The sequence below is a fragment of the Taudactylus pleione genome, unplaced genomic scaffold (genome assembly GCF_031769625.1).
Source record: "Taudactylus pleione unplaced genomic scaffold, aTauple2 ptg000571l, whole genome shotgun sequence".
In the NCBI taxonomy this organism is placed as follows: domain Eukaryota; kingdom Metazoa; phylum Chordata; class Amphibia; order Anura; family Myobatrachidae; genus Taudactylus; species Taudactylus pleione.
Genome location: NW_028284973.1, coordinates 10863667 through 10879942, shown reverse-complemented (window position 1 = coordinate 10879942; position 16276 = coordinate 10863667). Strand labels below are relative to the sequence as shown.

At 48.8% G+C, this 16276-nt stretch overlaps 1 protein-coding gene across 1 annotated transcript in view; it reads right to left on the bottom strand.

The window, feature by feature from the left end:
- SNTB1 (syntrophin beta 1) overlaps positions 1-15650 on the bottom strand; it is a 238188-nt gene extending 222538 nt beyond the window's left edge. The window contains exon 1 of the mRNA XM_088453124.1: positions 14953-15650. Coding sequence (XP_088309250.1) covers positions 14953-15457 — 505 coding nt within the window. The 5' untranslated portion in view covers positions 15458-15650. The remainder of the gene's footprint in view (positions 1-14952) is intronic.
- Positions 15651-16276: the final 626 nt, after the last annotated feature.

Below are 16276 nucleotides of genomic sequence, written 5' to 3'. Positions count from 1 at the left end.
TGAAATAGAACTGGGGCAAATGTTGATGGTGGCGTGTCATGAAACACCTGCGAAAATAAAGCGCAGAGACGCTGAAAGTGGGCATTTTAGTCCTTGCACATGTAGACGGAAGCTACTACACCAGGGGAGGACTGACACTAGCATTTGCATAGCATCGCTGCCAGCGGACGTAGCGCCGTCCGCCTCTGTATATTGGGCCTGATTCTGATTCGGCCACTTTTCCGTCACTTTTCTGTCAGCCAGCTAACTGCTTTGTGCTAATGCAAACCTGCACCCATCTATACCAATTATCCACCCGTCTTCATGTGTAAGGTGGCGCCGCCCGCCTTGTTTTCTATCCGCAGCAGTATCAGGGCTTACAAGCACGCCAAGCCGGGTGCAAACAGGCATCCCATCTCTTTGGAATCTGCTAAAAATGACCATAAAAAATGGCCACCTCCAAGGAGGAGACAGACACTAGAGGTCCAGTAAGGACCTCTAGCATCTGTCTCATCCTTGGTGGCGGCCATTTTTGGATGGCCGTTTTCTGACTCTGCAGCCCCCAAGCCACCGTTAGTCATCCCTTTTTCACCCCCTGCATTCCGGCACCCAGTGCACGTGCACCTCTAGCACCCTCCTAGTTGCGGCCCTGCGCGCATGCACAGTCAGCGACTACTTTCTGCGGTGCATGCACAGTTTGCAGATATCCACAAGAGCCATCCACGATTGGATTGCTAGAAAAACGGCAGTTAGAAGCTGGTTGGTTGCTAGGGGCAACTTCATTTTATCTCTCTCCAAGATTTGATAAATCTCCCCCTCATATTATGTGCAGAGTTTAATTTATATAGAATTATTATTATTAATAATTATTTTTTAAGCGGAATCATGCTGTCCTCAATGCAATCTCAACGGAGCGAGTACGACCTCGGAAAGTGATAACGTAAGCTTGAGGCGTGGTGGCTGCTATAGATCTCAATTAACTTTGGAAGATAGCAATGATGTACAGTATATAGCACAATGCTTGGCATAGAGGGCTTCCCGTATATCTTATTATACTTTGGGTGCAAGGCTTACTGTGTGTTTTAATTAAAGCGTTCGCTACGCAGTGCACCCTGGTAAGACCGGCATTTCAGTGACTGATTAGACATGAGGAGTATGTGTAGTGAGGACCCGGCTTAGTCACCCCACAGATGACTGAGTTCTTTAATACACCACTGGTGGGACCAACAGCTGCTGTCTCGTAACAAATGGAGTTCCCCTCTGTGTAATTTATAACAGATACATCTGACTCAATGAGATAAATTCTTCCTTATAAGGAAAAACACTCAATGAAGAATAAAATAAAGCATTCAACAAAATCAGCGGTGCTGCGTTCTGTGGGCATCGGGACAACTGAATTATTCAAAGCACTCAGGACCATGGCACAAAATCACTGCAGAACACACCCGGCTGTCTGACGAACAGGCAGATTCACTTATGAGCTTATGATTATATATAGCATTACTGAACTACAACTCTCAGCATGCTCTGACTCCTAAGTCCTTGCTCCTCCTCATGGGCATGATATAGGTATTGTCTAGGAAAGTTATTAGAGAACTATAACTCCCAGCATGCTCTGATTGCTGAATCCTTGGGTCACCTAATAAATATGATACTGGTATTTTCTAGGAAAAAATTATTGAACTACAACTCCCAGCATGCTCTGACTGCAAAGTCTTTGGGACACCTTATCAATATGATAAGGGCATTGATTGGGAAACAGTTAGTATTAAACTATAATTCCCAGCATGCTCTGATTGCTAAGCCCTTGGGTCATCTATATTAGACACTGGCTACGTTAAAGCAGATTGGGACAGCTTGTGGCTCTCAAGCTGTTGTGGAACTACATATCCAAGTACACGCCCAGAAGCTGGCAGGGCATGCTGTGATTTGTAGTTCCACAAAGCTGGAGAGATGCGGGTCTCTTACCTAGCAGAGTGCAGTATGCTGGGGACAGATCACAAAAATGGTAGGCAATCCAGCTGATGTGGAACTACATGTCCCAGCATGCCCTATCACAGATATGCTGCTCTGGGCATGCTAAAACTGTGGCAGGGCATGCTGGGATATGTAGATCCACAACAGCTGGAGGGCTGTACGCTGCCCTGGATTACAACAATAGAAAAACAAGTTATTTATATCCTGCCTTAATTCACTTACTACCTTAATGGAAAACATTGATTAAAAAAATGCTACTAAGGAACTGACCAGAGACAGGGATGCTGAAATATGCAAAACACTTACAGATATGTTACCATACCATGGTTATATACAGGATTACCCTACTATGGGCGGGATGTACTAAGGTTGCAGTGAACATTACGCCAGTCACCATAACATTACTAATCGCATATGTACTAAGGCCCTGATTCAGACCAACTCGCGAGCGGCTGTCCGCTCGCAAGTGGGTCGATGTTCTGCACTGAGCATGCGCACGACGGAGGGAGCTCCGTCGTGCGCATGCGCCAGACGCGACGAGCGAAGGACTTTCCTTCGCTCGTTGTGTCTGATCAAAGGGGGCGTGCTGTTGATGTTGATTGACAGCACGCCCCCTTTGGTGGGCGTGCCGGGGGCGTGCCTCCCTGACGGGGGCGTTCCCACGGGAACGCCTCCCGTCAGAAGCCGGCCCACTGACATCACTAGTGATGTCAGTGGGAGTGATTTTGGCTCTGATAGAGCCAAAATCACTCCGGGGCTTGCGGTTGAAAACCTCAACCGCAGGCTCCGGCTCGCAGTTTCGATGGCCGTGACCATCGCGGCCATCAAACTGCACGCTCGTATAGGCTGTGGGTGGTGACCCACAGCTATACGAGCGTCCAGGAGGACGCTCCATTTTTATGGAGGGCGGCCCTCATTCAGAGCGTGCGCTCTGCTCAGAGCGTACGGCTCTGAATGAGGGCCTAAATGCAGTAAAAACCCCGAAAACATTTTTTGTACCACATTTTTCCTTTAGTACATCCCGCCCTATACCTTTAAACTGGGACACTCAAGAATTAAAAAGGTTCTCATTTCACCTGGTTTTAATGAGCCGCAGAACCACGAGTATCCCGGGTTACAGGGATGATATGGTAAGAGCTATTCACACCTGCCGGTTTTCACCAGACAGCAAATATCCGGGTTTTTTTTGCCTTGTGTAAAATTTTATTTAGTATGGGAACGGATGGGTCCTTTCAGACGACACGGACACGGCCGCCGTGTTACAGCCGGGAATATCCACTGAAATGGACGGCTGCTGTTTCAATTTTATAGGTAGGGGGGGAAAAAAAAACCACGGCAAAACCAGCACACACGGCACAAAACCGCTGTGTGTGAAAGGAAAATATCCACAGGAAAAAAAAACGCCCGGATTTTTGTTGGCCGGTGAAAACCAGCGTGTGTGAAATAGCCCTAAGGTAGTATCTAGATGCCCTTCACCGAGCACACCCTGACGTCATCAGTTACTGTCCAACGTCATTCCCTAAAATCCACGTGGACATAGAGGGGGAATATAAACCTATAGCGAGCGAAGAGAGCCACCGAGCCTGAAGTATGGCGAGCGAACACATTTTTTTCTTTTGGTGGCCTTTATGGGCATGGAACTGCACTTCCGCCCTCACTGCAAGTCACTTCCTGGTGCTTAGCATGAAGGGGAAATATGTTCAGCCGATATGGTACGCCTACCATTCTAATTCATGTCTGTGAAAACTTTACTGCACTGGAGATAATCAGGCTTCTCTCAGGCTTTCTTCCAATGCACAATGTACTAAAACAAGAGATATGGTAACAACTTACCTTTGTTATCTCTGTTTCTACGAAGTCCATAGGGTCCACAGGGTTGACCTTGGGGTATAGGTTGGGAACCAAATCCGGGAACCATGCATTTAAAGCCTTTAGCTCCCAGGATGCATTGGGTCCACTCTCCCTATAACCCCACCCCCAAGCCAGAGGCACCTAAGTTTGTAAGTAGCCAAAGGCTGGAGGAGGAGAGAAAAAGAGAGAGAAAACTGGAACACTCGATAACCATACTCACTTAAATGGGAAGAACCACTACTAACTCCCAAGGAGTCCATAGGGAGGACAAATGGATGCATAATCCAGAAAACACTCCAAAGGATGAACTGGATACCAGAGTGGAGCAATTCCATATCTTAACCATACTGACAGTGTAGAGATCCGCACTGTCAGGAAGGCCAGGCCGAGGGTGAAACCCAAGCCAGCCGGAAGGAATGCCAGAATATCTGGAAATCCTGAACACTGGAGGATCGTATCGACAGGTACAATACCATAAGAATTATGGCTGCCGCAGTTTGTGGTAGGTCCCAGCAAAAGCTGATCTACGTGCTCTAATCATTCCAACAATGACAAAGCCAGGGAAGCCGTGAGACCACTGTAGGGACGCAGTCAAAGACAAACGACCCAGGTCCTAGGCAAAACCAAGGACCCTGAGACAACAGGTCTGGGCAGTGAAGCATCAGGAATGGAGTATAGATGGAGAGACTCCAAAAATCCAAGTAACCCTGACATCTGGGGCAATCAGGAGCCACCAGCAGGAAAGCATCTCCGTCTCGATTGAAACACTTCCAAAGACCTCGAGGAAGAAGGGAGACCGGAGAACACAGGTACACAAAGTGGAAGGACCACTTCACCGACAAAGAGTCACTGAAGGTCGCTTCAGAATCCCCAGAGCTGGACTGTAACACCATTGTGTGATAAAGTCAGAAGGCCATGAGGGTCACCTCAGGGGGCCCCCCCCTGCTCACCAGGAGATGAAACTACTCTTGGGAAAGAGACTAGTCCCCGGGATGCACGTCGTGATGGCTGAGGACTCCCGCTTCCCAATGGAGAGCTCCTGAAATGAACGCTGCCGAGATGGTCGGAAGGAAACCCTCAGACTATGTCCGAATGTGTGACATACCTGTCATTGCCACCCAACGAACAGTGTTGCTAAAAAGGAAGCCACTGTCCTGACCCTGTCGGACTGAACCTTTTCAGGTTCACCGGGAAACAAGAGTTATGCCAGAGTAAGTTAATTGACAGGGTGGAATCGACAGACGTCCAACTGCACTGAAATTGATGCGAACCAGACACTGTCCATAGCAAAGAATACCCTGAACGAGATGGCCATAGCCACCCGGACAGGGACCGACTTGCCTCCAGGAGAAGCATCATCATTTGAACAGTGATCCGACAGAAAAAAACTCGTTCCATCTGGAGATGAGCCAATTATGGAAAGGCCTGGAATGGAACTGAGCCCTTTCCACCCGGAAAGGCCTGGAATGGAACTGAGCCCTTTCCACCCTTCCAAAGGCAGACACTGAATATTTGACCATGCATCCCAGAGTGTAAAGACATATGTCGACTGCGTAGACAACCACGTACTCCTAATGGAAGAGTGGAGATTCCGTCTTATGCCAGAAGAATTCTCAGATTCTGAGAATCCAGCCGGGCTCCTAGCTGAAGAATACCCAGAAAGGGATGCAGGGAGGAATTTTTCCCCGTTGATTAAACGTCTGCACCCTGAAGAAGCCACGGTCATACTGACCTGGCTGTAAAGTACCCCGGTGATCCCGCTAAGAGCAGGAGGCCGTCCAGGTACAGGAGCATTGGGATATACTGAACAGGAGAACTGTCAGAAAATCCAAAACGCTGGTAAATCCCTGTGGGGCTGAGGACAGTCCCAACAGGCAGAGCCTGAAAAATTGTAAGAGTTGCTGTGATACAGCAAACCTCAGCCCATGCTGATGAAAGGCCTCTGTAAGTACCCGTAGGCACGCGTCCTGTATATCCAGTGATACCATAAAGTCCCCAGGTTCCAAACATCGTATGATGGAGCATAGGGATTTCCTCCTGAGCCCAGGTAGCTTTAGGAACTGGTTCAGGGAATTGAGACAGAGAATAGGCCAAAGAGGACCATTCAGCCACCGCACCAGAAAGAAAGCAGAACAACCAGTCCCTCGCTGAGATAGTGGGGATGGCCTAATTAGCTCCGCTTACCGCAACAACTGTATAGCTTTCTGGATTTGTAAGGCCCTGTTCGGGTCTGAATAAGGGCCCGCGTACCATCACATGTAAAGAGGCCGCCTGAGCAAAGAGAGGGCGTACCCTCCTACCCACATAGCCGTGGCAACTTGACACTAGTACCGGGCGAACTGAGAAAATCGATATCTCCCAGTTGTAGGCCTGTCCCGTCAGGCTGAAGATATATCCGTAGGTTCAGAAGCAGGATCGGCTGGCAGTCCAGGTTTCGTAGAGGCCGACAGTCTACGAAGAAACAGACCTTTAGGCTGACCCAGAGGACAAAATGACTTAACAGACTTAGGGCCTGATTCAGACCCACTCGCGAGCGGCTGTCCGCTCGCAAGTGGGTCGATGTTCTGGACTGAGCATGCGCACGACGGAGGGAGCTCCGTTGTGCGCATGCGCCAGACGCGACGAGCGAAGGAAAGTCCTTCGCTCGTTGTGTCCGATCAAAGGGGGTGTGCTGTCAATGTTGATTGACAGCACGCCCCCTTTGGTAGGCGTGCCAGGGGCGTGCCTCCCTGACGGGGGCGTTCCCACGGGAACGCCTCCCGTCAAAAGCCGGCCCACTGACATCACTAGTGATGTCAGTGGGAGTGATTTTGGCTCTGATAGAGCCAAAATCACTCCGGAGCTTGCGGTTGAAAACCTCAACCGCAGGCTCCGGCTCGCAGTTTCGATGTCGCGATGGTCACGACCATCGCGGCCATCAAAATGCACGCTCGTATAGCCTGTGGGTGGTGACCCACAGCTATACAAGCGTGCAGGAGGACGCTCCATTTTCATGGAGACCGGCCCTCATTCAGAGCGTGCGCTCTGCTCAGAGCGTACGGCTCTGAATGAGGGCCTTAGTCTGAGGCCTGGTAATGGGCATAGCTGAAGGCGGTAAACTTGTCGTTAATAATACTGCCAATGTTACTACAATCTTGTCAAGGACAGGACCAAACAAGATCTACCCTATAGATGGTATCTGCACCTCTGCATTGCCAGAGCGCAGCCATAGGGTATTACGGAGGATACAGTCGCAGCCGGAACTCTGAAAGTTAGGAGACTGGTATCTAATATAGGCATTTCCACCTATGACATCTGCATATAGTACGTGAGCGACCAAATACATTTGAACCCCAGACGTGTTGGAGGGGAAAAAACTTTACAAATGCATCAGACCAGTATGCAATAGTATTAACCAACCATGTTATAGCCATAGTAGGATTGGTAACAACCCTTGAAAGCGAGTATACTGATTTCAGGCAGAGTTACCACCTATGGATCCGAAGAATCCGACCAAGCAGGAATGGGAGGCGTAGTAACGTCTGTAATCAGACGAGGAACACGCCCATCCACCCCAGGAGGGGGTCGTGATGACCCTCAGGGAATTTGGGACAGGAGGCCAAACGCTGTTGTAATACCTCGTATCTGGCAACAGCCAGAGTCCCGTCATGCGATCCACCCGCTAGTCAGCAACAGGGAACCCGAAGGCATGTAAGACTGAGGGTGTATGATACAGGTGCAGGTAAACATTCACTCTAACCAGAATGGACCTGCTACCAGCCCTAAAGCAGGTATAATAATACCTGAAATAGGCTTCCCCCCGTGTAGGAGGAAAGAGCCCAAAACAGTATCCAGTTCACGGCAGAGCCAACTGGGAAGTAACCACAGGGCGTCAACCACGCCAATTTGCGTTTCGTAGAAAACGACATCCACCCAGGGTGGCTGTTGTGGTAATCCCTGCAAGGGGAATGACAGACTATTGTGGCACCAGGGGGAATTCATATACTGCGAAAAACCCCTACAGGGAGCGGAAGCCTGTGTCACAGGGGAAGAGTGCAAGAAACTGCGAGATACCCTGAGATGAAAAGGGCAGTATGGTGAAGTAACCCCAAGTGAGGTACAACAATGGGGCCCACCCGGCGATCCGCAATTGAGAGGATCCCGAGAAAACAAATCTCGCAAGGGGGTCGTGAAAGGGGCCGGCACCAGATGACGCCACATACAGAACCCTTTATGAGACAAATCCTCCGCACTAACACCTGCAGCACATGACTTGCAGGATAGTAAAAATGGGTGCAGTATAACGCTCCATCTCCTGGTCAGACATATCTGACCAACCCTCTTGGCGGAAATATCAAGCAGCGCTATACTGGTCCTGACTGATGCCAAAAATTAGCTGCAGGGACCCATTTTCAGCGTATGCAACACACAGTTCCATCTAAAATATGGCAACGTGCAGCACGCAACAGTATGTGACAAACCTCACAAATATTAACAAGTATATAAATGTGAGGTCTCAGAACCACCCTAAGTACAGCTGTATTAGAGCAGATAAAGAAAAGGGATAGATATACACTGACAGGTGAGAGGAAAAGTACAGACAGTCAGCACTAGCATAAGTCACATACAATGCAGATATATACATAAACATGTCATATAATATACTGCACTATGTCACTGCATTCAACTTACCCAGATCCAGTGTCTGGGAAGGCTACAGCGCTGTGTACACTGACCTGATGGTAAGGTACGCAGGGGGACTGGACTCACTGCCATCTCCGGAGCTCTGCTGCTGCACATAGAAAATGGCCGCCTGGAGACCTCAGAAGAAGCGTGGCCCGCGGAGGAAGCAGCTCAGCGACTATAATACTGAAAGGCGCGCTGCGCCGATCGTTAAGTCCCTGGTGGTCTAGTGGACACACGGGGTATGGGGGCCTGCCGCCACTGCCGGCGCCTCCGGTCTGTCCCCTGAGACCGGAGGCACAGGACTGCATTTGAAATGCGCACGGTGACCCGCGACCTTACCTGCTCCCCGTGGATCCGGCAGCAGTCCTCGGAGCCCACAGAGTCCGGCTAGTACAGACTCTGGGGTCCCGCTGAGATCCCCAGATCTGTACTGGCGTCTCAGCGCCAGCGGGGTGACGGAGCGGCAGCTTAGACGTCCTATGGACAGTCCGACGCTGCCGCTCTGAAGAGTCCAAAGTCCATTGGAAAAAACTTTGTCCCTAAAAAAATAAAATAAGCTTAGGAGCTGCTAATCAGCTCTCCCTGCGCTAACGGTGACCCGACTCCGGCCGGGCACCAACTTAAACTGAGGTGCCTCTGGCTTGGCGGTGGGGTTATAGGGAGAGTGGACCCAGTGCATCCTGGGAGCTAAAAGCTTTAACTGCGTGGTGCCCGGATTTGGTTCCCAACCTATACCCCAAGGTCAACCCTGTGGACCCCCAATGGACCCTGAAGTAGAAATAGCAGGTGATATGATTAACATGCACTGTTATAAAACTACATTGTGACAGTAGCCCCGCCCACTGCTTTACAATTTGTATATCACAAATGGACTTCACAACGCTCGCACAATGCAGGCTTTAACCTGTGTACTAAGTCAGAGATGAGCTTTTTAGTCATAAGAATTTCTGATTTTTATTTTTAAAATATCATATAATATCTATGTAATAATATTAATGCATGAGAACTAAGGGCCTGATTCAGAGCCGCTCGTAAGCGGCCGCTCGTTCGTTCAGAGCGATGTTTGCCCAACTGCGCATGCGTACGGATCGTAATACGCATGTGCGAACCAGTCAGTGCGGCCGAAAATCGTTTGTTCGCTAAATAGCGAATGCCTGCTATTTTGAGTGACAGGAAGAGGCGTATGTGGGTGGTAACAGGGGAAGGTGCTTGAAAACGGGGAGTGGAGATCCGAACGCAGGCGTGCTTAAAGGTCAAAACGGGCGTTTTATGGGTGTGCATAATTAATACAGCAGCATCATTGACCATGTCACTGGGTTATTTTATAGTCAGAACTGCTCGCAAGATTGCGGTAACAAAAACCAACCACAAGAATAGCGAGCAGTTCATACGCTGGTCGATGTACTCGATTAATCTAATAAATAGCGGACATGACGTAGGATGCGAGCGGCCAGGAGGCGTAATTATCAAAAAAACGACCGCAAGTTTTGTTCGCTCGTTCAGACCTAGAGGCGTGAACAGACCGCAAAGAGCGAACGGTTCATTTGAATAGCCACCCCTTTTTTCTGAACGAACGACCGCAAATAGCGTCCGGCTCTGAATCAGGCCCTAAATCCCCTTCATGAGAGGACCCTGACCTCATCAGCCAGTGTCCAGCGTCATTAACCAGTGTCCAGCGTCATTCCCTACCAACCGTGGGCATAGAGGGGGAATATAACATTATGGTGAGCCCGCGAGGGGACAACTTTCTTCTTTAGGTGGGGACAACTTTTGGTACTTGTTTACGTAACGTACACAAGTACCATTTAAAACATTCATTGGGTTCTCTCTGCAATGAGTCCGTAAAGTACACAAGTACCCATTTATTTACTAAAGAACCCAGTGCCCACCAAGGCTGACATCTCCTGTAATACACCTGTGTGGCCATAATATGTGTTATACAAACGTACTAAAAATTCAGATTTGTAGGACAACTGGTTCTAGAACACGTTCAGCTCTCTTTAGGTTTGATATGACGGTAATAAAGGCTTCACACTGTAAAACAGAATCATATCAGCTGCAGGTAGAAGAAAACTCAGAGCCAAGATGATGGGTAGTGCCAGGGGTACCACGGTGAGAGGTGCCCACAGATATGCAGAGAGGTGAAAGCTGATGAAAGTGCTCCAAAAAATTCTGTTGCGCTTCACCTGGGGCGTTGTACTAATTCCTGTGCGGTTAATGTGGCAGCCCAGCATCTCTATTACACTTTAAGGGGTACATTTACTAAAGTGAGAGTTTTTAGAAGTGAGTTTTAGAAGAGATGTTGCCCATAGCAACCAATCAGATTCTAGCTATTATCTTCTAGCAGGTGCTAGTTGAATGTTAAATAGAATCTGATAGGTTGCTATGGGCAACATCTCTTTTAAAAATCACTTCTAGAAACTCTCACTTTAGTAAATGTACCCCTAAGTGATGATTTGCTGTATCTACGATGCAAATAATAGCAACATTTAAAGACAATTATAATACGTTGTCTAATAGAAACCTATGGGCTTCTTTTCTAGGGATCTAATAGGATCTCTGGATCTAATAGGACCCTCCCAGGGTCCCCCGTGGCTCGTGCACGCGCAGAGGGATTCCCAGGTCGTAAACCCGGAGGTCTCCACACCGCACAGGCCAGCTCTTATCGGGAGAGCTGTCCTTTGTGTAAATATTCATGCATACAGCGTTACTAAATGCCGGTGTGTATGCGATGATTGGCGGGAAGGCGCTTGATGCGTCACGCCCCAGGTCTCTGACTCCCGGCTCTGATCTCGTGATAGCTTTAATCAGCCTCCTGCATGTTTTGTTTTATTTGTTAACTTAAAACATGTACAAACTTTGCACGAGTGAAAACACAGTTTGTAAAGGTCCTGGCAGATTTGTATAGATGGGGTTCCGTAACAATACACTGGATCGTAGGGTAACGTGGCGTATTCAAATGTGACTGCGGAAATGTATATTATATACGTACAGATGAGTGGTTCGGTTTTGGCTGGGATCTTCTGTGACGAGATTTCCGTGAAAGATGACGTTATGCCTCGTTCTGAGATCCAAAGTTGGCGGGAAGATCCGAACTGCTCATCTCTAATTATAGGTGGCCCACACTATTAACCAAAGAGGCGTGAAAACACAGGGCAGGTTTATGGGCTATTCCTAATTTAATAAGTGAATTGAGTTGGAGCTAACATAAGCAGAATGAAGGCAGCCATTTGTGGGCCAAGAACATAGTGATGGGTAATTGACCAGGATCCAAAGGTGCCCATAAATGCCATGGTGTTAATAACCTATCAGGCCGTGTCAGATGGCCGCAAAGCCAGTGTATATCGTTCGGGCAGGTGAGCCAGATCTGTCACATTTGGTCGTACATAAATACCCGCTTAGTCAGTATAGACCCATTATGGTTACAATCTATCAGATAATTTTTTTTTTTACTATTATTTTTTTTTGTTTGTTTGTTTTTTAGTTTTAATGCAAAGAGGTGAACTTGCCTGAGGTTAGGAACCAAAGGTTATAAAAATGGAACAAAGCAATAAAAACAGTCAGTATACCAATTGTAATAAAGCAACAACTATGATCAAACATAAAATCTATCATTTCCTGATACCATAATAATCTTCATTTCCACTGATGGTTGGCATATAAGAGGGCAATTCAACTCCGTGCGATGGCTTTGACGTGCCTCCGAAAAAGGTTTGGGCGAAAGTACTTTTCCAACAGTAGCTTCACTGATCCTCACCCCCCATAGAGGTGCACAGGAAAATGAGCAAACATTGGGTACTAACAGATAGTATGTGCACTGCCAGACATCACAGCAATTACCCCCCCTAACAGACTGATCTGATGACTAGGGCACAGCAATAATACCCTGTAGTACAATTTATCAACAAAACAATCTCCTTCGTAAATGTTTATACAAAACTTTAAATATCATACTGAAGACTGATGTCAGCGGCTGGTAGTGGCACTTGTCCATCGTAAGCCACGTGTGCTGCAACTTTTGGCAAAGATTGTGAGGAAATATTGTACCATAGGCTAGGTGAGGAAGCGTATGTGGCAGCGCCATGTACTGACATTGTGACAGCTTCAAACAGCTGACTTCCCCAGGAGCAGCTGCTGCAGAACATCTTTGAATGCAGAAGTGTCAAGAACTGCTCTGCAGACAACCAGCAAATAGTAAGTGACCCTAGTACAGGAGACTCTGCAGAATAGGAGACCCTGCAGTATGGGGAACCCCTAGTATGGGAGATCCTGATGTACAGGAGACTCTGTAGTATAGGAGACCACCAGTATTTGAGGCCCTGTGATACGGAAGACCCTAAAGTACAGGAGACTCTGTAATATGGGAGACCCTGATGTACAGGAGACTTGTAGTATAGAAGACCACCAGTACAGGAGACTCTGCAATACAGAAGACCCTAAAGTACAGGAGACCTACTGCACTGTACAGGAGACTCTGCAGTAAAAGAGACTCTGAAGTACCAGAACCCCCCAGTAAAGAAGACCCTAAAGTACAGGAGACCCACAGTACGAAACTCTGCAGTACAGGAGACTTTGTAGTACAGGAGACTCTGCAGTACAGGAGACTTTGTAGTACAGGAGACTCTGCAGTACAGGAGACTCTGCAGTACAGGAGACTTTGTAGTACAGGAGACTCTGCAGTACAGGAGACTCTGCAGTACAGGAGACTTTGTAGTACAGGAGACTTTGTAGTACAGGAGACTCTGCAGTAAAGGAGACTTTGTAGTACAGGAGACTCTGCAGTACAGGAGACTTTGTAGTACAGGAGACTCTGCAGTACAGGAGACTTTGCAGTACAGGAGACTCTGCAGTACAGGAGACTTTGTAGTACAGGAGACTCTGCAGTACAGGAGACTTTGTAATACAGGAGACTTTGTAGTACAGTAGACTCTGCAGTACAGGAGACTTTGTAGTACAGGAGACTCTGCAGTACAGGAGACTTTGTAGTACAGGAGACTCTGCAGTACAGGAGACTTTGTAGTACAGGTGACTCTGTAGTACAGGATACTTTGTAGTACAGGAGACTCTGCAGTACAGGAGACTTTGTAGTACAGGAGACTCTGCAGTACAGGAGACTTTGTAGTACAGGAGACTCTGCAGTACAGGAGACTTTGTAGTATAAGATACTCTGCAGTACAGTAGACTGTAGTACAGGAGACTGCAGTACAGGAGACTTTGTAGTACAGGAGACTCTGCAGTACAGGAGACTTTGTAGTACAGTAGACTCTGCAGTACAGGAGACTTTGTAGTATAAGATACTCTGCAGTACAGGAGACTGTGTAACACAAGGCAGGGACCCCAGTACATGTGACTCTGCAGTAGAAATGGCTCTGCAATACAGGAGACTCTGCAGGTCAGGGTAACCCAGTACTGCAGAACCCTAGCACAGGAGACTCTAGTATATTAGACTTCAGTACAGGAGACTATACAATACAGGAGACTCTGCAGTACAGGAGATTTCCAGTACTGGAGACCCTAAAGGACAGGAAACCCCCAGTACAGGATACTCTGCTGTACATGAGACCCCAAGTAAAAGGGTCTCTGCTGAACAGGAGACTCTGTAGTACATGTGACTTTGCAGTACATGAGACTTTGTAGTGCAGGAGACCATCACAGTACAGGTGACTTTGGGGTCTGTTTACTAAGCTGTGTTAGGAGACAGTGAAAAGTGATAATGTGCCAGCCAATCAGCTCCTAACTCATTTTTCAAACACAGCCTGTGACATGGCAGTTGGAAGCTGATTGGCTGGCACCTTATCACTTTTCACTCTGTCTCCTAACACTGCTTAGTAAATAGACCCCTCTGTATTACTGGAGACCCTGCGGTACAGGAGACTTTGTAGTACAGGTTACTCTGCAGTAAAGGAGATCACACAGTACAGGTTACTCTGCAGTACAGGAAACACCCAGTACAGGAGGCACTACAGTACAGGAGACCCTCAGTACAGGAGATTCTGCTTAACCTGAAACTCTGCAGTATAGGTGACTATGCAGTACAGGAGACTGTGCAGTACAGGAGACTCTGCAGTACAGAAGACCCAGCAGCACAGGTGACTCTGCAGTACAGAAGACCCCGCCTCACTTTTGACTCTGAAGTAAAGATGACTCTGCAGTTCAGAAGACTCCACAGTACAGGAGACTCTGAAGTAAAGATGACTCTGCAGTACAGTAGACTCCACAGTACAGGAGACTCTGAAGTAAAGATGACTCTGCAGTACAGGAGACTCCACAGTACAGGAGACTCTGAAGTAAAGATGACTTTGCAGTACAGGAGACTCCACAGTACAGGAGACTCTGAAGTAAAGATGACTCTGCAGTACAGGAGACTCTGCAGTACAGGAGACTCTGTAGTACAGGAGACCCCGCAGTACAGGTGACTTCACAGTACAGCAGACTCCGAGAACATGAGCCCAGGACCCACCACCAGCATGCTGCACTCACCCTCCAGTGTCACCTCCTTGCCAGCCCTCTTCAGCGCCTGCACAGCCTCATCATGGGTGGCATCCCTCAGGTCCATGCCATTGACAGACAGGATGGCATCCCCCACATACAGGCACTGAGTCTGGTCCGCTGCCAGCCCCTTGAAGATCTTGCTGATCAGGATGGGCATCTTATTCTCCTTGCCCCCCTTGATGCTGATGCCCAGCCCCCCCAGCTCCTGCTTCACCACCCTCACCGCCCTCTTCTTGTTGCCGATGGCCTCGGGCACCTGCTCCGGCAGCTCGTTGAGGGCAGTCCTGACCACCTTGGGGCTGCCAGGCTCCTGCTCCGGGGGGCCCCGGTAGGAGCCATTGGTCATGCCGTTGCTGGTGTCCTCCTCGCCGCTCAGCACCAGGGAGTCCTCCCATAAGTTGGCAGAAACTTTATGCCAGCGCTCCCGCACCAGCACTTCCAGCCAGCCGCCCTTCTGTGCCCGGGCGCCCGGGGCCGCCGCCGCTACAGCCATACCTGGGGCATGCCCGCACCCAGCCAGCCAGCCAGGACTGCACCCGGGGACTTCGCACAACTCGGAAATAGTCTCAATGCCAACTAATAGCTCTCTCCCTCCCGATCCCCCGCGGGGTGGGGCTGGGAGACCCGGCGGGGAGAGTTGAGCAAACACAAGCAGAAGAAGTCATACATAGTAACCTGAGTGCGGGCGGAGGGCAGGGGGTGTGCGGGGGGCAGTGATACAATGCAACCGGCTGAGGGGGGTGCAGGGTGCCCGGGGGACGCGCTGCTGCTGGCCAAGTGATATCCGAAATGCGGCGGGACAGCGACATCTTGCGACCACTTTTGAGAATGCAGCTTCGTTTTCGCTGGCAAAAACAAGACAAAAAGTTTTCTTGTATTTCATTTAAAAATTTTTTTTTTTACCGGAAACGTACTTGTCTTTTGAACCTGTATACGCTGCCAACTACCCCCTTTCTTTCTTTCTTTCTCGGTTAGATACGCCAGCATTTGACTAACCACCCCGTTACCTCCCCCAAATGCTGACTACCTGTCACTCACTTTGCGAATTAAATTATCTCAAAACAATCGCTGTGTGGGCAGTCCCGACAGCGGAAGCCCGGCAGGGGTGAATATACTGAACATCCAAAGGTAAGTATAAGCTAACCTAATTCTACCCCCTAACCCTCCTTTAGGGGTGCCTAACCCTAACCTCCCCCCAAATGCCTAACCCCCCTCTAAGTGTTTAAACCTAACCCCCCCTTCCCTGCAGCATAACCCTAAGTCTCCCCGGGGGGGTGCCTAACCCTAACCTCCCCCCGGGGGTGTCTAACCC